Source organism: Oncorhynchus tshawytscha, unplaced genomic scaffold (assembly GCF_018296145.1).
Source record: "Oncorhynchus tshawytscha isolate Ot180627B unplaced genomic scaffold, Otsh_v2.0 Un_contig_7862_pilon_pilon, whole genome shotgun sequence".
In the NCBI taxonomy this organism is placed as follows: Eukaryota; Metazoa; Chordata; class Actinopteri; order Salmoniformes; family Salmonidae; genus Oncorhynchus; species Oncorhynchus tshawytscha.
The window spans coordinates 74,126-101,622 of record NW_024609104.1 but is presented as its reverse complement, the minus strand read 5'-3'; the positions used below and the strand labels follow the sequence as shown (position 1 = coordinate 101,622).

The 27,497-nt window shown below is 42.5% G+C and overlaps 1 protein-coding gene across 1 annotated transcript in view; it reads right to left on the bottom strand.

Annotated features, from left to right (window-relative positions):
* Nucleotides 1–2,974: 2,974 nt before the first annotated feature.
* LOC121844283 (testican-2-like) overlaps nucleotides 2,975–27,497 on the bottom strand; it is a gene marked incomplete at its 3' end in the record, with an annotated part of 51,190 nt that continues 26,667 nt past the window's right edge. The window contains 2 exon segments of the mRNA XM_042314207.1: nucleotides 2,975–3,020; nucleotides 4,921–4,929. Coding sequence (XP_042170141.1) covers nucleotides 2,975–3,020; nucleotides 4,921–4,929 — 55 coding nt within the window.

Sequence of the window (27,497 nt, the reverse complement as noted above, 5' to 3'; positions counted from 1 at the left end):
ATTGTTCATTTCCTATAGCTAATAGGGATATCTATACAATAATATCTATAGCTTTCTGTTCATTGTTCATTTCCTATAGCTAATAGGGATATCTATACAATAATATCTATAGCTTTCTGTTCATTGTTCATTTCCTATAGCTAATAGGGATATCTATACAATAATATCTATAGCTTTCTGTTCATTGTTCATTTCCTATAGCTAATAGGGATATCTATACAATAATATCTATAGCTTTCTGTTCATTGTTCATTTCCTATAGCTAATAGGGATATCTATACAATAATATCTATAGCTTTCTGTTCATTGTTCATTTCCTATAGCTAATAGGGATATCTATACAATAATATCTATAGCTTTCTGTTCATTGTTCATTTCCTATAGCTAATAGGGATATCTATACAATAATATCTATAGCTTTCTGTTCATTGTTCATTTCCTATAGCTAATAGGGATATCTATACAATAATATCTATAGCTTTCTGTTCATTGTTCATTTCCTATAGCTAATAGGGATATCTATACAATAATATCTATAGCTTTCTGTTCATTTCCTATAGCTAATAGGGATATCTATACAATAATATCTATAGCTTTCTGTTCATTGTTCATTTCCTATAGCTAATAGGGATATCTATACAATAATATCTATAGCTTTCTGTTCATTGTTCATTTCCTATAGCTAATAGGGATATCTATACAATAATATCTATAGCTTTCTGTTCATTGTTCATTTCCTATAGCTAATAGGGATATCTATACAATAATATCAATAGCTTTCTGTTCATTGTTCATTTCCTATAGCTAATAGGGATATCTATACAATAATATCTATAGCTTTCTGTTCATTGTTCATTTCCTATAGCTAATAGGGATATCTATACAATAATATCTATAGCTTTCTGTTCATTGTTCATTTCCTATAGCTAATAGGGATATCTATACAATAATATCTATAGCTTTCTGTTCATTTCCTATAGCTAATAGGGATATCTATACAATAATATCAATAGCTTTCTGTTCATTTCCTATAGCTAATAGGGATATCTATACAATAATATCTATAGCTTTCTGTTCATTTCCTATAGCTAATAGGGATATCTATACAATAATATCTATAGCTTTCTGTTCATTTCCTATAGCTAATAGGGATATCTATACAATAATATCTATAGCTTTCTGTTCATTTCCTATAGCTAATAGGGATATCTATACAATAATATCTATAACTATATGTTCATTTCCTATAGCTAATAGGGATATCTATACAATAATATCTATAGCTTTCTGTTCATTGTTCATTTCCTATAGCTAATAGGGATATCTATACAATAATATCTATAGCTTTCTGTTCATTTCCTATAGCTAATAGGGATATCTATACAATAATATCTATAGCTTTCTGTTCATTGTTCATTTCCTATAGCTAATAGGGATATCTATACAATAATATCTATAGCTTTCTGTTCATTGTTCATTTCCTATAGCTAATAGGGATATCTATACAATAATATCTATAGCTTTCTGTTCATTGTTCATTTCCTATAGCTAATAGCGATATCTATACAATAATATCTATAGCTTTCTGTTCATTGTTCATTTCCTATAGCTAATAGGGATATCTATTCAATAATATCTATAGCTTTCTGTTCAGTGTTCATTTCCTATAGCTAATAGGGATATCTATACAATAATATCTATAGCTTTCTGTTCATTGCAGTTGATGTCCTGTATTGAAGTGAGCCGATTGGTGTTTGTCTGAGCCAGCAGCTGCAGAGCAGCAGAACCCAGGATGTTCAGTAGTGGTAGTCCTATGGGAATTCACTGAGCTGAGCCTCAGCTGAAGCAGAAACAATTATCACACCAGCTCTCCATCCTCTCCACGCTAAGAAGAGCCAGTCCCCTCATGTATCATCAACATTCTGCATCCCAAATGGGAACCTATTGCCTATGTAGTGAGAGCCAAATGGGACCCTATTCCCTATGTAGTGCACTACTTTTGACTAGGGCCCATAGGGCTCCCATCGGGCTCCCACAGGTAGTGTACTATATAGAACAGGGATCCCCAACTACAGTACATTCAGCCAAGGGACGATTTTGTCTTGAGTGGATGGTCAGGGAGCCGGAACATAATTACAAATCATTTGCACACTGCACATTGACCGCAAGTAGCACAAGCAGATTTTGTATTTTTGACAAAAACAGAAAACCTTGATTACATCGGTATATGTCTCGCTATTTACGCGTAGGAACAATTGGGAAGATATTTCCTCAAATAAAATCACTTGGAGCTGATTTCCTAGTGTTTTTACATATGTTTTTTTACGCCCAACAATGAAAATCCAACAACAACAACAACAACAACAGCAAGAACAACAACAACAACAGCAACAACAACAACAGCAACAACAACAACAACAACACCAACAACAGCAACAACACCAACAACACCAACAACAACAACACCAACAACAACAACAACACCAACAACAACAACAACAGCAACAGCAACAACAACCAAAAATGGATTTTATAAAAACGTTGTTTTTTTTTGCTCAGAAAACTTGAGGAGAGGAAGAGGTACAAATGATAAATCCTGCGTGCCACCAGATGGGGAACCCTGATATAGAGAAGAGGATGCCATTTGGAACGGACCCTCAGTCTCCACATCTCCTCACCAGAAATCCCTAGCAACGCTCCATCAGATCAGGGCCATGTTCATTAGGGCACAGCGTAGCAAAAATGTTTCTTATTGGAACAGTCTAGGTACTCCCTCCCTTGTTTTATTTAGTCAGTTTTCTTCCGTTTGTTGCGTAACAAAATGGCGACTCCATGGTTCTTTTCCACACACTCAATCCAGGAACCCATTTTTACAACATCTGTAGTGTACATTACTTTTAATTTTTTTTTAAAAACGTTTTTTTGATAACATGAAGACAGAGAAGGTCATATGACATCATTTCCTTTAACTTACTTTCATCCGAGCCTGGGGTTTCCTCCACATTCCTGATGTAGTCGTCCTAGAGAGAATGTGAGAATCGGAGTAGTGTCACTGCAGAGTTGCAGAGCGTAGTGTAAACAACAACAACAACAACAACATCATATCCAAGGACAGAACAGAAGATCACAGACGGTCTCACTCTCTGTAAGTGGTGATTTTAGCTTCCTCCCTGTCACACAGGGAATGTACACTCTCAGAATGAGTGTGTACCAAAAGGGACCCTATTCTTTATTATTGCTCACTACTTCCCTATATAGTGCCATATAATAGTAGTGCACTATGTTGGGAACAGGATGCCATTTGGGAAACACAGAAACTATCTTTTAGACTGGTCTCTGGGGGTGTTTGACTGGTCTCTGGGGGTGTTTGACTGGTCTCTGGGGGTGTTTGACTGGTCTCTGGTGGTGTTTGACTGGTCTCTGGGGGTGTTAGACTGGTCTCTGAGGGGGTGTTAGACTGGTCTCTGGGGGGGTGTTAGACTGGTCTCTGGGGGGTGTTAGACTGGTCTCTGGGGGGGGTGTTAGACTGGTCTCTGGGGGTGTTAGACTGGTCTCTGGGGGTGTTAGACTGGTCTCTGGGGGTGTTAGACTGGTCTCTGGGGGTGTTAGACTGGTCTCTGGGGGGTGTTAGACTGGTCTCTGGGGGTGTTTGACTGGTCTCTGGGGGTGTTAGACTGGTCTCTGGGGGTGTTAGACTGGTCTCTGGGGGTGTTAGACCAGTGGGGGGTGTTAGACTGGTCTCTGGGGGTGTTAGACTGGTCTCTGGGGGTGTTAGACTGGTCTCTGGGGGTGTTAGACTGGTATCTGGGGTGTTTGACTGGTCCCTGGGGGTGTTAGACTAGTCTCTGGGGGTGTTAGACTGGTCTCTGGGGGGTGTTAGACTGGTCTCTGGTTGTGTTTGAGGGTTAGAATTATGATAAAAATGCTAAATCTCCCATAGTATCCATTTCTAATGACCCGTGTGCATGTGTGTGTGTGTGTGTGTGTATGAGGACCCACAGGATTATGTTTGTTACGACTGGCTTGGCCTTATCCTACACTGGGATCCCAGCAGTATAACACAGAGCTCTCAAGTCAAGCTGAACAACTTAAGCCAAAGGCATTTCGTATATTCAGAGGAAGTGTGGAGACAGACGAGATCCATTAAAGGGATACGTCTCAAATGGAACCCTGTTCCCTTTATAGTGCACTACATTTTCACCAGGGCCAGTTTATAGGGAACACGGTGCCAATTGGGACACATGCATAAATCTATATGTCTGGGCTGTTGAAGTGTAATAGTTTAATGTCAGGTGTTATAATGCAGCTAGGCAGTTTAATGTCAGGTGTTATAATGCAGCTAGGCAGTTTAATGTCAGGTGTTATAATGCAGCTAGGCAGTTTAATGTCTGGTGTTATAATGCAGCTAGGCAGTTTAATGTCTGGTGTTATAATGCAACTAGGCAGTTTAATGTCTGGTGTTATAATGCAGCTAGGCAGTTTAATGTCTGGTGTTATAATGCAGCTAGGCAGTTTAATGTCTGGTGTTATAATGCAGCTAGGCAGTTTAATGTCAGGTGTTATAATGCAGCTAGGCAGTTTAATGTCAGGTGTTATAATGCAGCTAGGCAGTTTAATGTCTGGTGTTATAATGCAGCTAGGCAGTTTAATGTCAGGTGTTATAATACGGCTAGGCAGTTGAACTAAGACCATGAGACATAATAAGTGATACTCTTCATGAATCAATGGCTATATAGAATTAGCTAGCTTGTTCCTATCAAGCAGAGACATTGACTACTCTTGATTGAAAAGGGCAGGTAACATCTGCAGTCCAAAGAGAGAGAATTGGACAGATTCCCAATCCTCCTCCTCCGGTTTAAAGAGAAACATCAACATGAAAAGACCGAACAGACAAACCGGATCTAGAAGGTGTTTACTAACCTCAACTTCCTGTAGTGATGAACGGTGACGTGGGAGAGGAGAGAAAGAAAGAGAGAGAGAAAAGCAGAAGGTCATTGTTAGAGTAAAGAAAATGACTTCTTCACAAAAACATTTCCATTGAGGTTTTCCCCATTCAGAGCTTGAATCAGCAACAGCAGCAGCAGTTAAACTGTCAACTCCTAATGCACACTGATTGAAAATACAGGCCTTAGTCTGCCTGCTTCTTATCCTGGGGGAATCTGCCTCCTTACAGAAGACATTTGGAGGGGATTATAGGGCCCTATTAACCCTCCCACACACTGACACACACACGCACACACACACGCACGCACCCACGCGCACACATATACACGCAGTATGAGGATTGTGGCCTATTAAGGAAAGGATGATCAGGTTCGACTTCTATCAGTTGGCAGGGGGCCCAATCACCACCTAGCACGGATCATTCACTCCCTGTAGCTGCCCAATCACCACCTAGCACAGATCATTCACACCCTGTTTACCAGCGCGGCTGCCGACACTGTCTGTCCACCTGTCATGTCTACAGTCTGTCCACCTGTCATGTCTACAGTCTGTCCACCTGTCATGTCTACAGTCTGTCTGTCCACCTGTCATGTCTCCGGTCTGTCTGTCCACCTGTCATGTCTACAGTCTGTCTGTCCACCTGTCATGTCTACGGTCTGTCTGTCCACCTGTCATGTCTACAGTCTGTCTGTCCACCTGTCATGTCTACAGTCTGTCTGTCCACCTGTCATGTCTACAGTCTGTCTGTCCACCTGTCATGTCTACAGTCTGTCTGTCCACCTGCATGTCTAGGCAGTGTCTACATGTCTGTCTGTCCACCTGTCATGTCTACAGTCTGTCCACCTGTCATGTCTACAGTCTGTCTGTCCACCTGTCACCTGTCATGTCTACAGTCTGTCTGTCCACCTGTCATGTCTACAGTCTGTCTGTCTGTCCACCTGTCATGTCTACAGTCTGTCTGTCCACCTGTCATGTCTACAGTCTGTCTGTCTGTCCACCTGTCATGTCATACAGTCTGTCTGTCCACCTGTCATGTCTACAGTCTGTCCACCTGTCATGTCTACAGTCTGTCTGTCCACCTGTCATGTCTACGGTCTGTCTGTCCACCTGTCATGTCTACGGTCTGTCTGTCCACCTGTCATGTCTACAGTCTGTCTGTCCACCTGTCATGTCTACAGTCTGTCCACCTGTCATGTCTGCAGTCTGTCCACCTGTCATGTCTACGGTCTGTCTGTCCACCTGTCATGTCTACAGTCTGTCTGTCCACCTGCCATGTCTACAGTCTGTCTGTCCACCTGTCATGTCTACAGTCTGTCCACCTGTCATGTCTACAGTCTGTCCACCTGTCATGTCTACAGTCTGTCTGTCCACCTGTCATGTCTACGGTCTGTCTGTCCACCTGTCATGTCTACAGTCTGTCTGTCCACCTGTCATGTCTACAGGTCTGTCTGTCACCTGTCATGTCTACGGTCTGTCTGTCCACCTGTCATGTCTACAGTCTGTCTGTCACCTGTCATGTCTACAGTCTGTCTGTCCACCTGTCATGTCTACAGTCTGTCTGTCCACCTGTCATGTCTACGGTCTGTCTGTCCACCTGTCATGTCTACAGTCTGTCCACCTGTCATGTCTACAGTCTGTCTGTCCACCTGTCATGTCTACAGTCTGTCTGTCCACCTGTCATGTCTACAGTCTGTCTGTCCACCTGTCATGTCTACAGTCTGTCTGTCCACCTGTCATGTCTACAGTCTGTGAAGTAGTGCGATCAACCAAGACAAAGTCCTTGAAAACTAGAAAACTGTCTGGAGTCATCAAAGTCAATGGACCGCAGGGCACCAAAGCGGCCGACGAAGTGATTTGGATTTCCTTCACCGTTAAGTAGGAACAAAACACACTGAGTATGGACTGAGTTGGTGTCCCAAGCGGGCCGACACGGCCCTGATTAAAAGTATATGTGGTGCACTACACAGGGAATAGGGTAGAATTTGGGACACCGAAGCACAGAACTGACTGGATAGACAGTTGGTATTTGGTGTAAAATACAGGAAGTCCTTTCTTTTACTCCATTTCACTGTTCTGGGATCAGTCCAAGGTCATTTACACAACAATACACACACACACACACACACACACACACACACACACACCACAGCCCTACCATATTTGTTCTATCATTCACTGACCCGCCCCCCTGTCTTCAGCAGAGATACAGCCCAGCCCCTTGCCTTCCTCCCGTAACTCAAGCTAGTAAATAAACATCGTTCTCTGTCTAGTTAGCAGTACTGAGAACCTATGTACAATATATCACTATGGGACGTTTACAGCCCACACAGGGAGAGACAGAGAGGCAGGCTGCATCCCAAAATGGTGCTCTATTCCCTACACAGTGCACTACTTTTAACCAGAGCCCTATATAGGCCCTGGTCCATATAGGGAACAGGGTTCCATTTGGTACGCTGCCCCACAGGAGAGGCAACGGGAGGAAGGCTATAAAGTCTGACATCAGGTTACATCACAGAGCAGAGCAGAGCAGAGTCGTAGGACTTCACCATTTCAGACCAGGCCGTTTCTCTAAGGTTAGTAACATGTTTTGTGTTGTCAGTAAATTGACCAAGTCCCATATCTATTATAGTCTATATCACCTGGTCCCATATCTATTATAGTCTATATCACCTGGTATTATAGTCTATATCACCTGGTCCCATATCTATTATAGTCTATATCACCTGGTATTAAAGTCTATATCACCTGGTATTATAGTCTATATCACCTGGTCCCATATCTATTATAGTCTATATCACCTGGTATTATAGTCTATATCACCTGGTCCCATATTTATTATAGTCTATATCACCTGGTATTAAAGTCTATATCACCTGGTATTATAGTCTATATCACCTGGTCCCATATCTATTATAGTCTATATCACCTGGTATTATAGTCTATATCACCTGGTCCCATATTTATTATAGTCTATATCACCTGGTATTAAAGTCTATATCACCTGGTATTATAGTCTATATCACCTGGTCCCATATCTATTATAGTCTATATCATCTGGTATTATAGTCTATATCACCTGGTATTATAGTCTATTATCACCTGGTATTATAGACTATATCACCTGGTCCCATATCTATTATAGTCTATATCACCTGGTCCCATATCTATTATAGTCTATATCACCTGGTCCCATATCTATTATAGTATATATCACCTGGTCCCATATCTATTATAGTATATATCACCTGGTCCCATATCTATTATAGTCTATATCACCTGGTCCCTATATCTATTATAGTCTATATTACCTGGTCCCATATCTATTATAGTCTATATCACCTGGTATTATAGTCTATATCACCTGGTATTATAGTCTATATCACCTGGTTCTATATCTATTATAGTATATATCACCTGGTCCCATATCTATTATAGTCTATATCACCTGGTTCTATATCTATTATAGTCTATATCACCAAGTCCCATATCTATTATAGTCTATATCACCAAGTCCCATATCTATTATAGTCTATATCACCTGGTATTAAAGTCTATATCACCTGGTCCTATATCTATTATAGTCTATATCACCAAGTCCCATATCTATTATAGTCTATATCACCTGGTATTAAAGTCTATATCACCTGGTCCTATATCTATTATAGTCTATATCACCTGGTCCTATATCTATTATATTCTATATCACCTGGATCAATATCTATTATAGACTATATCACATGGTATTAAAGTCTATATCACCTGGTCCCATATCTATTATAGTCTATATCACCTGGTATTATAGTCTGTATCACCTGGTTCTAAATCTATTATAGTCTATATCACCTGGTCCCATATCTATTATAGTCTATATCACCTGGTTCTATATCTATTATAGTCTATATCACCAAGTCCCATATCTATTATAGTCTATATCACCAAGTCCCATATCTATTATAGTCTATATCACCTGGTATTAAAGTCTATATCACCTGGTTCTATATCTATTATAGTCTATATCACCAAGTCCCATATCTATTATAGTCTATATCACCTGGTATTAAAGTCTATATCACCTGGTCCTATATCTATTATAGTCTATATCACCTGGTCCTATATCTATTATAGTCTATATCACCTGGATCAATATCTATTATAGACTATATCACATGGTATTAAAGTCTATATCACCTGGTCCCATATCTATTATAGTCTATATCACCTGGTATTATAGTCTATATCACCTGGTCCCATATCTATTATAGTCTATATCACCTGGATCAATATCTATTATAGTCTATATCACCTGGTATTAAAGTCTATATCACCTGGTCCCATATCTATTATAGTCTATATCACCTGGTATTATAGTCTATATCACCTGGTCCCATATCTATTATAGTCTATATCACCTGGATCTCTATCTATTATAGTCTATATCACCTGGTCCTATATCTATTATAGTCTATATCACATGGTATTATAGGCTATATCACCTGGTTCTATATCTATTATAGTCTATATCACCTGGTTCTATATCTATTATAGTCTATATCACCTGGTATTATAGTCTATATCACCTGGTCCCATATCTATTATAGTCTATATCACCTGGTTCTAAATCTATATCACCTGGTTCTATATCTATTATAGTCTATATCACCTGGTCCCATATATATTATAGTCTATATCACCTGGTATTAAAGTCTATATCCCCTGGGTCTATATCTATTATAGTCTATATCACCTGGTTCTATATCTATTATAGTCTATATCACCTGGTATTATAGGCTATATCACCTGGTTCTATATCTATTATAGTCTATATCACCTGGTTCTATATCTATTATAGTCTATATCACCTGGTATTATAGTCTATATCATCTGGTCCCATATCTATTATAGTCTATATCACCTGGTATTAAAGTCTATATCACCTGGTTCTATATCTATTATAGTCTATATCACCTGGTCCCATATCTATTATAGCCTATATCACCTGGTATTATAGTCTATATCACCTGGTTCTATATCTATTATAGTCTATATCACCTGGTTCTATATCTATTATAGTCTATATCACCTGGTCCTATATCTATTATAGTCTATATCACCTGGTTCTATATCTATTATAGTATATATCACCTGGTTCTATATCTATTATAGTCTATATCACCTGGTATTATAGTCTATATCACCTGGTTCTATATCTATTATAGTCTATATCACCTGGTATTATAGTCTATATCACCTGGTCCCATATCTATTATAGTCTATATCACCTGGTATTATAGTCTATATCACCTGGTCCCATATCTATTATAGTCTATATCACCTGGTTCTAAATCTATATCACCTGGTAATAAAGTCTATATCACCTGGTATTATAGTCTATATCACCTGGTCCCATATCTATTATAGTCTATATCACCTGGTATTATAGTCTATATCACCTGGTCCCATATTTATTATAGTCTATATCACCCGGTATTAAAGTCTATATCACCTGGTATTATAGTCTATATCACCTGGTCCCATATTTATTATAGTCTATATCACCTGGTATTAAAGTCTATATCACCTGGTATTATAGTCTATATCACCTGGTCCCATATCTATTATAGTCTATATCATCTGGTATTATAGTCTATATCACCTGGTATTATAGTCTATTATCACCTGGTATTATAGACTATATCACCTGGTCCCATATCTATTATAGTCTATATCACCTGGTCCCATATCTATTATAGTCTATATCACCTGGTCCCATATCTATTATAGTATATATCACCTGGTCCCATATCTATTATAGTATATATCACCTGGTCCCATATCTATTATAGTCTATATCACCTGGTCCCATATCTATTATAGTCTATATCACCTGGTCCCATATCTATTATAGTCTATATCACCTGGTATTATAGTCTATATCACCTGGTATTATAGTCTATATCACCTGGTTCTATATCTATTATAGTATATATCACCTGGTCCCATATCTATTATAGTCTATATCACCTGGTTCTATATCTATTATAGTCTATATCACCAAGTCCCATATCTATTATAGTCTGTATCACCTGGTTCTAAATCTATTATAGTCTATATCACCTGGTCCCATATCTATTATAGTCTATATCACCTGGTTCTATATCTATTATAGTCTATATCACCAAGTCCCATATCTATTATAGTCTATATCACCAAGTCCCATATCTATTATAGTCTATATCACCTGGTATTAAAGTCTATATCACCTGGTCCTATATCTATTATAGTTTATATCACCAAGTCCCATATCTATTATAGTCTATATCACCTGGTATTATAGTCTATATCACCTGGTCCCATATCTATTATAGTATATATCACCTGGATCTCTATCTATTATAGTCTATATCACCTGGTCCTATATCTATTATAGTCTATATCACCTGGTATTATAGGCTATATCACCTGGTTCTATATCTATTATAGTCTATATCACCTGGTTCTATATCTATTATAGTCTATATCACCTGGTATTATAGTCTATATCACCTGGTCCCATATCTATTATAGTCTATATCACCTGGTTCTAAATCTATATCACCTGGTTCTATATCTATTATAGTCTATATCACCTGGTCCCATATATATTATAGTCTATATCACCTGGTATTAAAGTCTATATCCCCTGGGTCTATATCTATTATAGTCTATATCACCTGGTTCTATATCTATTATAGTCTATATCACCTGGTATTATAGGCTATATCACCTGGTTCTATATATATTATAGTCTATATCACCTGGTTCTATATCTATTATAGTCTATATCACCTGGTATTATAGTCTATATCATCTGGTCCCATATCTATTATAGTCTGTATCACCTGGTTCTAAATCTATTATAGTCTATATCACCTGGTCCCATATCTATTATAGTCTATATCACCTGGTTCTATATCTATTATAGTCTATATCACCAAGTCCCATATCTATTATAGTCTATATCACCAAGTCCCATATCTATTATAGTCTATATCACCTGGTATTAAAGTCTATATCACCTGGTCCTATATCTATTATAGTCTATATCACCAAGTCCCATATCTATTATAGTCTATATCACCTGGTATTAAAGTCTATATCACCTGGTCCTATATCTATTATAGTCTATATCACCTGGTCCTATATCTATTATAGTCTATATCACCTGGTCCTATATCTATTATAGTCTATATCACCTGGATCAATATCTATTATAGACTATATCACATGGTATTAAAGTCTATATCACCTGGTCCCATATCTATTATAGTCTATATCACCTGGTATTATAGTCTATATCACCTGGTCCCATATCTATTATAGTCTATATCACCTGGATCAATATCTATTATAGTCTATATCACCTGGTATTAAAGTCTATATCACCTGATCCCATATCTATTATAGTCTATATCACCTGGTATTATAGTCTATATCACCTGGTCCCATATCTATTATAGTCTATATCACCTGGATCTCTATCTATTATAGTCTATATCACCTGGTCCTATATCTATTATAGTCTATATCACCTGGTATTATAGGCTATATCACCTGGTTCTATATCTATTATAGTCTATATCACCTGGTTCTATATCTATTATAGTCTATATCACCTGGTATTATAGTCTATATCACCTGGTCCCATATCTATTATAGTCTATATCACCTGGTTCTAAATCTATATCACCTGGTTCTATATCTATTATAGTCTATATCACCTGGTCCCATATATATTATAGTCTATATCACCTGGTATTAAAGTCTATATCCCCTGGGTCTATATCTATTATAGTCTATATCACCTGGTTCTATATCTATTATAGTCTATATCACCTGGTATTATAGGCTATATCACCTGGTTCTATATCTATTATAGTCTATATCACCTGGTTCTATATCTATTATAGTCTATATCACCTGGTATTATAGTCTATATCATCTGGTCCCATATCTATTATAGTCTATATCACCTGGTATTAAAGTCTATATCACCTGGTTCTATATCTATTATAGTCTATATCACCTGGTCCCATATCTATTATAGTCTATATCACCTGGTCCTATATCTATTATAGGAGATAGGTAAAATAATGATCTTTAAGCCTTGAGACATGGATTATGTATGTGTGACTGGGCAAGACAAAACATATTAAATTGCCTTTGAACAGGAAGTGGTCGTAGACGCCAGGTGCAACGGTTTGAGTCAGGCGCAACGGTTTGAGTCAGGCGCAACGGTTTGAGTCAGGCACAACGGTTTGAGTCAGGCACAACGGTTTGAGTCAGGCACAACGGTTTGAGTCAGGCACAACGGTTTGAGTCAGGCGCAACGGTTTGAGTCAGGCACAACGGTTTGAGTCAGGCACAACGGTTTGAGTCAGGTGCAACGGTTTGAGTCAGGTGCAACGGTTTGAGTCAGGTGCAACGGTTTGAGTCAGGTGCAACGGTTTGAGTCAGGCGCAACGGTTTGAGTCAAGAACTGCAACACTGCTGGGTTTTTCATGCTCAGCAGTTTCCTGTGTGTATCAAAAATGGTCCACCACCCAAAGGACATCCAGCCAACTTGACACAACTGTGGGAAGCATTGGAGTCAACATGGGCCAGCATCCCTCATGTTATCCTGTTATCATGTTAGCTTGTCTGTGATCATGGCTGTTATCCTGGTAGCCTGTCTGTGATCTTGTCTGCTATCCTGTCTGTGATCCTGTTATCCTGTTCGTTATCGTGTATGTTATCCTGTTAGCCTGTTTGTTATCATGTCTGTTATCCTGTTATCCTGTTTGTTATCATGTCTGTTATTCTGTTAGCCTGTTTGTTATCATGTCTGTTATCCTGTTAGCCTGTCTGCTATCCTGTTCGTTATCATGTCTGTTATCCTGTTAGCCTGTCTGTGATCCTATCTGCTATCCTGTCTGTAATCCTGTTATCCTGTCTGTTATCCTGTTAGCCTGTCTGCTATCCTGTTCGTTATCATGTCTGTTATCCTGTTGTCCTGTCTGTGATCCTGTCTGTGATCCTGTTTGTTATCCTGTCTGTCATCGTGTCTTAAAATGGCCTCTCTATTCTCCTGGTTTTCAGTGTAGAAGCAGAGCAAGTGAGCACAGCAACACAGCAACACAGCAGCAACCTTTCAACAGCAGCACAGCAACACAGCAGCACAGCAACACAGCAGCACAGTAACACATCAGCACAGCAGCACAGCAGCACAGCAACACAGCAGCACAGCAACACAGCAGCACAGCACAGCAGCACAGCAACACATCAGCACAGCACAGCAGCACAGCAACACATCAACACAGCAGCACAGCAACACATCAGCACAGCAGCACAGCAGCACAGCAACACAGCAGCACAGCAACACAGCAGCACATCAGCATCAGCACAGCAGCACAGCAGCACAGCAACACAGCAGCACAGCAGCACAGCAACACAGCAACACAGCAGCACAGCAACACAGCAGCACAGCAGCACAGCAGCACAGCAACACAGCAGCACAGCAACACAGCAGCACTGCAACACAGCAACACAGCAACACAGCAGTACAGCAGCACAGCAGCACAGCAACACAGCAGCACAGCAACACAGCAGCACAGCAACACAGCAGCAGCAGTGCAGCACAGCAACACAGCAACACAGCAACACAGCAGAACAGCAACACAGCAGCACTGCAACACAGCAACACAGCAGCACAGCAACACAGCAGCACTGCAACACAGCAACACAGCAACACAGCAGCACAGCAACACAGCAGCACAGCAGCACAGCAACACAGCAGCACTGCAGCACAGCAACACAGCAGAACAGCTTAATAATGGAACTGCATTATATGGACATTTCAGCGAGGCTTCAGCTAGCTAAAATATTAAACATCTCATTTAAGATGACGCTTTGGAACATAGCTACTGCATTAAGTTAAAAAAACAGCTGTGATATTTAAGTAGCAAACTATTTCAGAGAGGAATTTTCATAGAATCCTAGCCGTGGGAAGTAGAGGTGCTGAGGATGCTGCTGCACCCCCTGAAAAATCAGATTTATTTTCTTCACTAAAGTAGTGGGCCTTTTACGAGTCTTGTATTAACGGACCAATATAGCTGTCTGTAGAGTGGGGGGGGGTGATGTGTATCTCTTCACTTCGGCAACACTGACGTTGTCCTTCGTGCCACTAAAGTATATTGAATTTGAATTGAGAGAGAGAGAGGCTGAGAAAGAGAGAGAGGCTTGGGCAAGGGGTGAGAGATAGAGAGAGAGAGACAGAGAGACAGAGAGACAGAGAGACAGAGAGACAGAGAGACAGAGAGAGAGAGAGAGAGAGAGAGAGATTGTGGGGAGCAGTGACCAGTGGTATGATATTCACGCTACGGTGCAGAGGTCCCTTGAGTTATGTGATTCATATCATGGATAGCACCTCTCCTGCCGTTGGTCCACAGCCCTGTAATATAGCTGGTGTAAAACAGCAGTAATGGATTCTGACTGGCCAGATGCTGTGTTCTGCTCCTCCAGGAACACTCAGCTTGCTGGTATTAGCCTGGAAATGTCTGGCCACAAGCCTGCCTGACTGAGCTGCTCTGAATTCACGTCTATCTCACCTGACAGCACAGGCCTGGTGAGGGGGTACGTTTAGGATTTAAATACCCACTGCCACCCCCTCCCCCTTACTCCATAGGTCACATAGGTTTTCTCCCAAATGGAGTTTGACTTTGGGACACAAAGACAATGCCATCTAGTCAGAGGCTCATTTCACCTGCAACAAAGTGCTAAATAAGGGGTTGTTTGAAAGTCGCTCATATAAACATTGCCAAACATTTTTTGGTCATTTTTTTACAGGTAACATACCACATCTTATGTCTGAAATGGGTGCTCTGTCTGAAATTGGTGTTCTGTCTGAAATGGGTGTTCTGTCTGAAATGGGTATTCTGTCTAAAATGGGTATTCTGTCTGAAATGGGTGTTCTGTCTGAAATGGGTGTTCTGTCTGAAATGGGTGTTCTGTCTGAAATGGGTATGTTCCAGCAACACTTAGCACAAACACCCCACCATAACTCCTCTAGACGGGGTGCCTCCAGACAGCCCTGTCACTGAGACATGTTAACCTGGCCACTGAGACTGATTAACCCTGTCACTGAGACATGTTAACCTGGTCACTGAGACTTATTAACCTGGTCACTGAGACTTATTAGCCTGGTCACTGAGACTGATTAACCTGGTCACTGAGACATGTTAACCTGGTCACTGAGACTTATTAGCCTGGTCACTGAGACTTATTAGCCTGGTCACAGAGACATGTTAACCTGGTCACTGAGACATGTTAACCTGGTCACTGAGATGTTAACCTGGTCACTGAGACTTATTAGCCTGGTCACTGAGACTTATTAGCCTGGTCACAGAGACATGTTAACCTGGTCACAGAGACATGTTAACCTGGTCACAGTACCCTGTCACTGAGACGTATTAGCCTGGTCACAGTGCCCTGACACTGAGACTTATTAACCTGGTCACTGAGACTGATTAACCTGGTCACTGAGACTTATCAACCCTGTCACTGAGACTTATTAGCCTGGTCACTGAGACTTATTAGCCTGGTCACTGAGACTTATTAGCCTGGTCACAGTACCCTGTCACTGAGACTGATTAGCCCTGTCACTGAGACTTATTAGCCCTGTCACTGAGACTGATTAGCCCTGTCACTGAGACTTATTAACCCTGTCTCTGAGACTTATTAGCCCTGTCACTGAGACTGATTAACCTGGTCACAGTGCCCTGTCACTGAGACTGATTAGCCCTGTCACTGAGACTTATTAACCCTGTCACTGAGACTTATTAGCCTGGTCACTGAGACTTATTAGCCTGGTCACAGTGCCCTGTCACTGAGACTTATTAGCCTGGTCACAGTGCCCTGTCACTGAGACGTATTAGCCTGGTCACAGTGCCCTGACACTGAGACTTATTAACCTGGTCACTGAGACTTATTAGCCTGGTCACAGTGCCCTGTCACTGAGACTGGTTAGCCCAGTCACTGAGACTTATTAGCATGGTTACCCCAGTCACTGAGACTTATTAGCCTGGTTACAGTGCCCAGTCACTGAGACTTATTAGCATGGTTACTGTCAGAGACTTATTAGCCCTCACTGAGACTTATTAGCCTGGTTACACTGAGACTTATTAGCCTGGTCACAGTGCCCAGTCACTGAGACTTATTAGCCTGGTCCCAGTCACTGAGACTTATTAGCCCTGTGCCCAGTCACTGAGACTTATTAGCCTGGTTACAGTGCCCAGTCACTGAGACTTATTAGCCTGGTCACAGTGCCCAGTCACTGAGACTTATTAGCCTGGTTACAGTGCCCTGTCACTGAGACTTATTAGCCTGGTTACAGTGCCCAGTCACTGAGACTTATTAGCCTGGTTACAGTGCCCAGTCACTGAGACTTATTAGCCTGGTTACAGTGCCCAGTCACTGAGACTTATTAGCCTGGTTACAGTGCCCTGTCACTGAGACTTATTAGCCTGGTTACAGTGCCCAGTCACTGAGACTTATTAGCCTGGTTACAGTGCCCAGTCACTGAGACTTATTAGCCTGGTTACAGTGCCCAGTTACTGAGACTTATTAGCCTGGTTACAGTGCCCTGTCACTGAGACTTATTAGCATGGTTACAGTGCCCAGTCACTGAGATTTATTAGCCTGGTTACAGTGCCCAGTCACTGAGACTTATTAGCCTGGTTACAGTGCCCAGTCACTGAGACTTATTAGCCTGGTTACAGTGCCCTGTCACTGAGACTTATTAGCATGGTTACAGTGCCCAGTCACTGAGACTTATTAGCCTGGTTACAGTGCCCAGTCACTGAGACTTATTAGCCTGGTTACAGTGCCCAGTCACTGAGACTTATTAGCCTGGTTACAGTGCCCTGTCACTGAGACTTATTAGCCTGGTTACAGTGCCCAGTCACTGAGACTTATTAGCCTGGTTACAGTGCCCAGTCACTGAGACTTATTAGCCTGGTTACAGTGCCCAGTCACTGAGACTTATTAGCCTGGTTACAGTGCCCAGTCACTGAGACTTATTAGCCTGGTTACAGTGCCCTGTCACTGAGACTTATTAGCATGGTTACAGTGCCCAGTCACTGAGACTTATTAGTCTGGTTACAGTGCCCAGTCACTGAGACTTATTAGCCTGGTTACAGTGCCCAGTCACTGAGACTTATTAGCCTGGTTACAGTGCCCAGTCACTGAGATTTATTAGCCTGGTTACAGTGCCCAGTCACTGAGACTTATTAGCCTGGTTACAGTGCCCAGTCACTGAGACTTATTAGCCTGGTTAAGTGCCCTGTCACTGGGAAATTATTAGCCTGGTCAGTGCCCAGTCACTGAGACTTATTAGCCTGGTTACAGTGACCTGTCACTGAGGGTAACAGTGATGTCTACAGTGCCCTGTCAGGGAGGGTAACAGTGATGTCACTGAGACTTATCTGGTCAGTGCCCAGGAGACTTATTACAGTGATGTCAGTGCCCTGTCAGGGACTTATTAGGGTAACAGTGATGTCACTGAGACTTATCTGGTTACAGGGAGTCACTAGACTTATTGATGTTACAGTGCCCTGTCACTGAGACTTATTAGCCTGGTTACAGTGATGTCACTGAGACTTCTGATTAGGGAGGTTACAGTGCCCAGTCACTGAGACTTATTAGTGGTCAGTGCCCTCTCTGACAGGGCCTGGTAACAGTGCCCTGTCACTGAGACTTATCTAGACTGGGAGTGGTCACTGATGTCTTATTAGCCTGGTTACAGTGCCCTGTCACTGGAGGGTATTAGCCTGGTTACAGTGCCCTGTCACTGAGACTTATTAGCCTGTTCTGCTCCTGTCAGGGAGACTAACAGTGATGTCTGCCCTCTCTGAGAGGGAGGGTAGCCTGGTTACAGTGCCCAGTCACTGAGACTTATTAGCCTGGTTACAGTGCCCTGTCACTGAGACTTAACAGCCTGATGTCTGCCCTCTCTGAGACAGGGAGGGTAACAGTGATGTCACTGAGACTTATTAGCTGACAGTGAGTCACTGAGACTTATTAGCCTGGTTACAGTGACCAGTCACTGAGACTTATTCCTCTGACAGGGAGGGTCACTGATGACTTATTAGCCTGGTTACAGTGCCCAGTCACTGAGACTTATTAGCCTGGTTACAGTGCCTCACTGAGACTTAGGGAGCCTGGTTACAGTGATGTCACTGAGACTTATTAGGGAGGGTAACAGTGATGTCACTGAGACTCTGGTTACAGGCCTTGTCAGGAGACTTATTAGCCTGATGTCTGCCCAGTCACTGAGACAGGGAGCCTGGTAACAGTGATGTCACTGAGACTCTGATTAGGGAGTGCCCTGTAACTGAGTGATGCCTCTCCTGCCCTGACAGGGAGGTAATTAGCCTGTTACAGTGCCCTGTCACTGAGACTTATTATGTTACTCCCAGTCACTGAGACTTAGGGTTACAGTGCCCTGTCACTGTGACTTATTAGCCTGGTTACAGTGCCCAGTCACTGAGACAGGGTTACAGTGCCCTGTCACTGAGACTTATTAGATGGTTACAGTGCCCTCTCACTGAGACTTATTAGCCTGGTTACAGTGCCCAGTCACTGAGACTTATTAGCTGGTGCAGGCCCTGTCAGAGACTTATTAGCATGCAACACTCTGAAATGCACCACTTGCCAAAATGCTTGGCAGGGGGAAATTCATGTTACTTTGTCAGGGAGGGTAACACTGATGTCTCTGCTCTCTGTCAGGGAGGGTAACACTGATGTCTCTGCTCTCTGTCAGGGAGGGTAACAGTGATGTCTCTGCTCTCTGTCAGGGAGGGTAACACTGATGTCTCTGCTCTCTGACAGGGAGGGTAACAGTGATGTCTCTGCTCTCTGACAGGGAGGGTAACAGTGATGTCTCTCCTCTCTGACAGGGAGGGTAACAGTGATGTCTCTCCTCTCTGACAGGGAGGGTAACAGTGATGTCTCTCCTCTCTGACAGGGAGGGTAACAGTGATGTCTCTCCTCTCTGACAGGGAGGGTAACAGTGATGTCTCTCCTCTCTGACAGGGAGGGTAACAGTGATGTCTCTCCTCTCTGACAGGGAGGGTAACAGTGATGTCTCTCCTCTCTGACAGGGAGGGTAACAGTGATGTCTCTCCTCTCTGACAGGGAGGGTTTTCACAGTGATGTCTCTCCTCTCTGACAGGGCATTGTAACACTGATGTCTCTCCTCTCTGACAGGGAGGGTAACAGTGATGTCTCTCCTCTCTGAGTGCAGGTAAACAGCAGTGTTTTCACAGTGATGGAGTTAGCTCTCCTCTCTGTCAGGGCATTGTAAACAGTGATGGTTTTCTCTGACAGTGATGGGTTAGCTCTCCTCTCTGAGTGCATTGTAAACAGCAGTGGTTTTCTCTGTGATGGAGTTAGCTGATGTCTCTCTCTGAGTGCATTGTAAACAGCAGGGAGGGTAACAGTGATGTTTTCTCTGACAGGGAGGGTCTGACAGGGATGGAGTAACACTGAGTCTCTCCTCTCTGAGTGCATTGTAAACAGCAGTGGTTTTCACAGTGATGGAGTTAGCTCTCCTCTCCGAGTGCATTGTAAACAGCAGTGGTTTTCACAGTGATGGAGTTAGCTCTCCTCTCTGAGTGCATTGTAAACAGCAGTGGTTTTCACAGTGATGGAGTTAGCTCTCCTCTCTGAGTGCATTGTAAACAGCAGTGGTTTTCACAGTGATGGAGTTAGCTCTCCTCTCTGAGTGCATTGTAAACAGCAGTGGTTTTCACAGTGATGGAGTTAGCTCTCCTCTCTGAGTGCATTGTAAACAGCAGTGGTTTTCACAGTGATGGAGTTAGCTCTCCTCTCTGAGTGCATTGTAAACAGCAGTGGTTTTCACAGTGATGGAGTTAGCTCTCCTCTCTGAGTGCATTGTAAACAGCAGTGGTTTTCACAGTGATGGAGTTAGCTCTCCTCTCTGAGTGCATTGTAAACAGCAGTGGTTTTCACAGTGATGGAGTTAGCTCTCCTCTCTGAGTGCATTGTAAACAGCAGTGGTTTTCACAGTGATGGAGTTAGCTCTCCTCTCTGAGTGCATTGTAAACAGCAGTGGTTTTCACAGTGATGGAGTTAGCTCTCCTCTCTGAGTGCATTGTAAACAGCAGTGGTTTTCACAGTGATGGAGTTAGCTCTCCTCTCTGAGTGCATTGTAAACAGCAGTGGTTTTCACAGTGATGGAGTTAGCTCTCCTCTCTGAGTGCATTGTAAACAGCAGTGGTTTTCACAGTGATGGAGTTAGCTCTCCTCTCTGAGTGCATTGTAAACAGCAGTGGTTTTCACAGTGATGGAGTTAGCTCTCCTCTCTGAGTGCATTGTAAACAGCAGTGGTTTTCACAGTGATGGAGTTAGCTCTCCTCTCTGAGTGCATTGTAAACAGCAGTGGTTTTCACAGTGATGGAGTTAGCTCTCCTCTCCGAGTGCATTGTAAACAGCAGTGGTTTTCACAGTGATGGAGTTAGCTCTCCTCTCTGAGTGCATTGTAAACAGCAGTGGTTTTCGCAGTGATGGAGTTAGCTCTCCTCTCTGAGTGCATTGTAAACAGCAGTGGTTTTCACAGTGATGGAGTTAGCTCTCCTCTCTGAGTGCATTGTAAACAGCAGTGGTTTTCACAGTGATGGAGTTAGCTCTCCTCTCTGAGTGCATTGTAAACAGCAGTGGTTTTCACAGTGATGGAGTTAGCTCTCCTCTCTGAGTGCATTGTAAACAGCAGTGGTTTTCACAGTGATGGAGTTGGCTCTCCTCTCTGAGTGCATTGTAAACAGCAGTGGTTTTCACAGTGATGGAGTTGGCTCTCCTCTCCGAGTGCATTGTAAACAGCAGTGGTTTTCACAGTGATGGAGTTAGCTCTCCTCTCCGAGTGCATTGTAAACAGCAGTGGTTTTCACAGTGATGGAGTTAGCTCTCCTCTCTCTGAGTGCATTGTAAACAGCAGTGGTTTTCACAGTGATGGAGTTAGCTCTCCTCTCCGAGTGCATTGTAAACAGCAGTGGTTTTCACAGTGATGGAGTTAGCTCTCCTCTCCGAGTGCATTGTAAACAGCAGTGGTTTTCACAGTGATGGAGTTAGCTCTCCTCTCTGAGTGTATTGTAAACAGCAGTGGTTTTCACAGTGATGTCTCTCCTCTCTGAGTGCATTGTAAACAGCAGTGGTTTTCGCAGTGATGGAGTTAGCTCTCCTCTCTGAGTGCATTGTAAACAGCAGTGGTTTTCACAGTGATGGAGTTAGCTCTCCTCTCCGAGTGCATTGTAAACAGCAGTGGTTTTCACAGTGATGGAGTTAGCTCTCCTCTCTGAGTGCATTGTAAACAGCAGTGGTTTTCACAGTGATGGAGTTGGCTCTCCTCTCTGAGTGCATTGTAAACAGCAGTGGTTTTCACAGTGATGGAGTTAGCTCTCCTCTCTGAGTGCATTGTAAACAGCAGTGGTTTTCACAGTGATGGAGTTAGCTCTCCTCTCTGAGTGCATTGTAAACAGCAGTGGTTTTCACAGTGATGGAGTTGGCTCTCCTCTCCGAGTGCATTGTAAACAGCAGTGGTTTTCACAGTGATGGAGTTAGCTCTCCTCTCTGAGTGCATTGTAAACAGCAGTGGTTTTCACAGTGATGGAGTTAGCTCTCCTCTCTGAGTGCATTGTAAACAGCAGTGGTTTTCACAGTGATGGAGTTAGCTCTCCTCTCTGAGTGCATTGTAAACAGCAGTGGTTTTCACAGTGATGGAGTTAGCTCTCCTCTCTGAGTGCATTGTAAACAGCAGTGGTTTTCACAGTGATGGAGTTAGCTCTCCTCTCTGAGTGCATTGTAAACAGCAGTGGTTTTCACAGTGATGGAGTTAGCTCTCCTCTCTGAGTGCATTGTAAACAGCAGTGGTTTTCACAGTGATGGAGTTAGCTCTCCTCTCTGAGTGCATTGTAAACAGCAGTGGTTTTCACAGTGATGGAGTTAGCTCTCCTCTCTGAGTGCATTGTAAACAGCAGTGGTTTTCACAGTGATGGAGTTAGCTCTCCTCTCCGAGTGCATTGTAAACAGCAGTGGTTTTCACAGTGATGGAGTTAGCTCTCCTCTCTGAGTGCATTGTAAACAGCAGTGGTTTTCACAGTGATGGAGTTAGCTCTCCTCTCCGAGTGCATTGTAAACAGCAGTGGTTTTCACAGTGATGGAGTTAGCTCTCCTCTCTGAGTGCATTGTAAACAGCAGTGGTTTTCACAGTGATGGAGTTAGCTCTCCTCTCTGAGTGCATTGTAAACAGCAGTGGTTTTCACAGTGATGGAGTTAGCTCTCCTCTCCGAGTGCATTGTAAACAGCAGTGGTTTTCACAGTGATGGAGTTAGCTCTCCTCTCTGAGTGCATTGTAAACAGCAGTGGTTTTCACAGTGATGGAGTTAGCTCTCCTCTCCGAGTGCATTGTAAACAGCAGTGGTTTTCACAGTGATGGAGTTAGCTCTCCTCTCTGAGTGCATTGTAAACAGCAGTGGTTTTCACAGTGATGGAGTTAGCTCTCCTCTCTGAGTGCATTGTAAACAGCAGTGGTTTTCACAGTGATGGAGTTAGCTCTCCTCTCCGAGTGCATTGTAAACAGCAGTGGTTTTCACAGTGATGGAGTTAGCTCTCCTCAACAGCAGTGGTTTTCACTCTCTCCTCTCAGTGCATTGTAAATCAGCAGTGGTTTTCACAGTGAAACAAGGGAGTTAGCTCTCTCTCCAGTGCATTGTAAACAGCAGTGGTTTTCAATGATGGAGTTAGCTCTCCTCTCCGAGTGTTGTCAAAAGGGAACTATTATCTCCTCATTGTAAACAGCAGTGGTTTTCCTGATAGAATGCTCAATGCAGTGTAAGCATGGTTTTCGGTTTTCACCTGGACATTGAAACAGCAGTGGTTTTCAAGTGATGGAGTTAGCTCTCCTCCTGAGTGCATTGTAAACAGCAGTGGTTTTCACAGTGATGGGTTTCTCACCTGGACATTGAAGAGCAGTGGTTTTAAAAGTGATGGAGTTATCTCTCTCCGAGTGCAGGCCTGTAGTGCATTGTTTTCACAGTGATGGAGTTAGCTCTCACAATGTGAAGCATAGCGGTTTCTCACCTGTGCATGAAGAAGGGTTTTAAAAGTGATATCATTCTGTCCAGGCCTGTAGAATGCACAATAGTGAAGCATAGCGGTTTCTCACCTGGTGATGAAGAGCAGGGTTTAAAAGTGATATCATCTCTGTCCAGTGCATTGTAAACAGCAGTGGTTTTTCTCACCTGGACATGAAGAAGGGAACTGTGTAGTTATTCTCCTCCAGTGCATTGTAAACAGCAGTGGTTTTCACAGTGATGGAGTTTCTCACCTGGACATGAAAACAGCAGTGGTTTTCACAGTGATGGAGTTAGCTTCTCTCCAGTGCATTGTAAACAGCAGTGGTTTTCACAGTGATGGAGTTTCTCACCTGGACATGAAGAAGGGAACTAAATGGAGTGTATCATTCTGTCCAGGGAATCAGTAGAAATGAGACAAAGGTGAGTTGTAAGCCCACAGCCGTTATCCACATGGAAATACATTAAGAGTGTTTCAAAAGGGAACTATATCGATCTGTCCAGGCCTGTAGAATGCACAATAGTGAAGCATAGCGGTTTCTCACCTAGACATGAAGAAGGGAACTAAAAGTGTATCATTCTGTCCAGGCCTGTAGAATGCACAATAGTGAAGCATAGCGGTTTCTCACCTGGACATGAAGAAGGGAACTAAAAGTGTATCATTCTGTCCAGGTCTGGACATGAAACAGATTTTCACAGCTGAAATATTTAGCCTTTTTTCTTTTTCTCTCTCAATGCGATTCCTGGGATGTGGCAGTGGAGACGTTCCCTGTTTCATTCATTCAGCCATGACCATGAGGACAGACACACACACACACAAAAACCCTCAAGAAGACATCCTGACAAACAACATTTGGTTTTCTGCCATTGGTTGAACATGACCTCATTTCAGGAAGTTGCATCACAAAAACGTGTTGCGTTTCCTCCCACATGCTCTAATGCTCAGAGTCTTCCAACTAGGGACCTCTAATCATGGAGCAGCGTTGGCACATCAAAAGACCACACACACACACACACACACATAAAGAACAGTACTGTAGGTGCAGCAGGATGGAGCGAGGCTCTGCATGCTCTGAGACATCCTGTAATTGGAGAAGAATTCTGAGGAAAGGATTCTGAGGAAAAGATTCTGAGGAAAAGATTCTGAGGAAAAGATTCTGAGGAAAAGATTCTGAGGAAAGGATTCTGAGGAAAGGATTCTGAGGAAAAGATTCTGAGGAAAGGATTCTGAGGAAAAGATTCTGAGGAAAAGATTCTGAGGAAAGGATTCTGAGGAAAAGATTCTGAGGAAAGGATTCTGAGGAAAGGATTCTGAGGAAAAGATTCTGAGGAAAGGATTCTGAGGAAAGGATTCTGAGGAAAAGATTCTGAGGAAAAGATTCTGAGGAAAGGATTCTGAGGAAAAGATTCTGAGTAAAGAATTCTGAGGAAAGGATTCCAGTAGAAAACTAGCCTCCTCTCTTCCTCTCCACTCTTCTCTCCATTCAATGGCATTGTTTAGCTAATGGAGGTGAGAAATACACACATACACTTTTTCCACATTTTGTTACGTTACAACCTTATTCTAAAATTTAGGGAGTTTCTCCCATTCTTCTCTGCAGATCCTGTCAAGCTCTGTCAGGTTGGATGGGGAGCGTCGGTGCACAGATATTTTCAGGTCTCTCCAGAGATGTTTGATCGGGTTCAAGTCTGGGCTCTGGCCCGGCCCCTCAAGGACATTCAGACACTTGTCCCGAAGCCACTCCTGTGTTGTCTTGGCTGTGTGCTTAGGGTCATTGTCCTGTTGGAAGGCGAACCCTCGCCCCAGTCTGAGGTCCTGAGTGCTCTTGAGCAGGTGTTCATCGAGTATCTCTCTGTACTTTGCTCTGTTCATCTTTGCCTCGATCCTGACTAGTCTCTCAGTACCTGCCGCTGAAAAACACCCCCACAGCATGATGCATCCACCAGCACGATTCACTGTAGGGATGGTAACAGGTGTATTACCAGTGAAAGAAATGGCTCTGAAGTGCTTATTCTGTGTTTTTCTTCAGTTCTAAATCATGATGCAACATGGGTGGGTGATGCTACTGTGTTCTTCTGTGTGACATTTCAAATGAATGACCACAACATGGTCTGCATCCCAACAACACCATATTCCCTATAAAGTGCACTACTTTAGAACCAGAGCCCTACAGACCTGTTGAAAGCATTACAGATATAGTCATAGTCTCTTCATCTGATTTATAATGTCATCTAAATCCCCAAATGAATTCAGCTGGGATTGAAACAGATCTACTGATTTGTAGAATGTTTGGCTCATTCTTTTAAATTACCCTTTTTCGCGGTTTCCAATTGGTAGTTACAGTCTTGTCCCATCGCTGCAACTCCCCTACGGACTCGGGAGAGGTGAAGGTCGAGAGCCGTGCGTCTTCCGATATACAACCCAGCCAAGCCGCACTGCTTCTTGACACAATGCCCACGTAACCCGGGAAGCCAGCCGCACCAATGTGGTGAAGGAAACACTTGTACACCTGGCGACGTGTCAGCGTGCATAGCACCATGCCCGCCACAGGAGTCACTAATGCGCGATGGGACAAGAACCTCCCTGCCGGTCAAACCCTTCCCTAACCCGGACGACACTGGCTGTGACAGAGCCTGGACTCAAACTAGGATCTCTAGTGGCACAGCTGGCAATGCGATGCAGTGCCTTAGACCACTGCACCACCCGGGAGTCTGTTTTCTCATTCTGATCACATTTGAGGGTGTTTTCTCATTTTTATGAACATTTGGGGTCAATATTAATTAGGCTTACTGGCTAGGTCATATGGGGACAGATAGTTTATAAATGGAAATCAATCAAAATTATCATGGAATGGCTGAGAGCAAACAATGATGATAACCATCACAGAGTGTGTGTGTGTGTGTGTGTGTGTGTGTGTGTGTGTGTGTGTGTGTGTGTGTGTGTGTGTGTGTGTGTGTGTGTGTGTGTGTGTGTGTGTGTGTGGTCACAGGGTTCCTTACAGGACACTAAATCACAGGGATGCCAAGGTAAATACACTCCCTGGCTAATTATCTGTCTGTCTGTCTGTGTGGGGAATGAGAACCAATGACATTGTGCTGGACTCTGATAAGTGGAAAAAGTCCCCAATTGTCCTACTTGAGTAAAAGTATAGGCACCTTAATAGAAAATGACTCAAGTAAAAGTGAAAGTCACCCAGTAAAATACTACTTGAATAAAAGCCTAAAAATATTTAGTTTTAAATATACTTAAGTTTCAAAAGTAAATGTATAAATCCATTCAAATTCCTTATATTAAGCAAACCAGACGGCACGATATTCTTGTTATTTACATTTACGGATAGCCAGGGGCACACTCAAACATCATTTAAAAACAAAGCATTTGTGTTTAGTGAG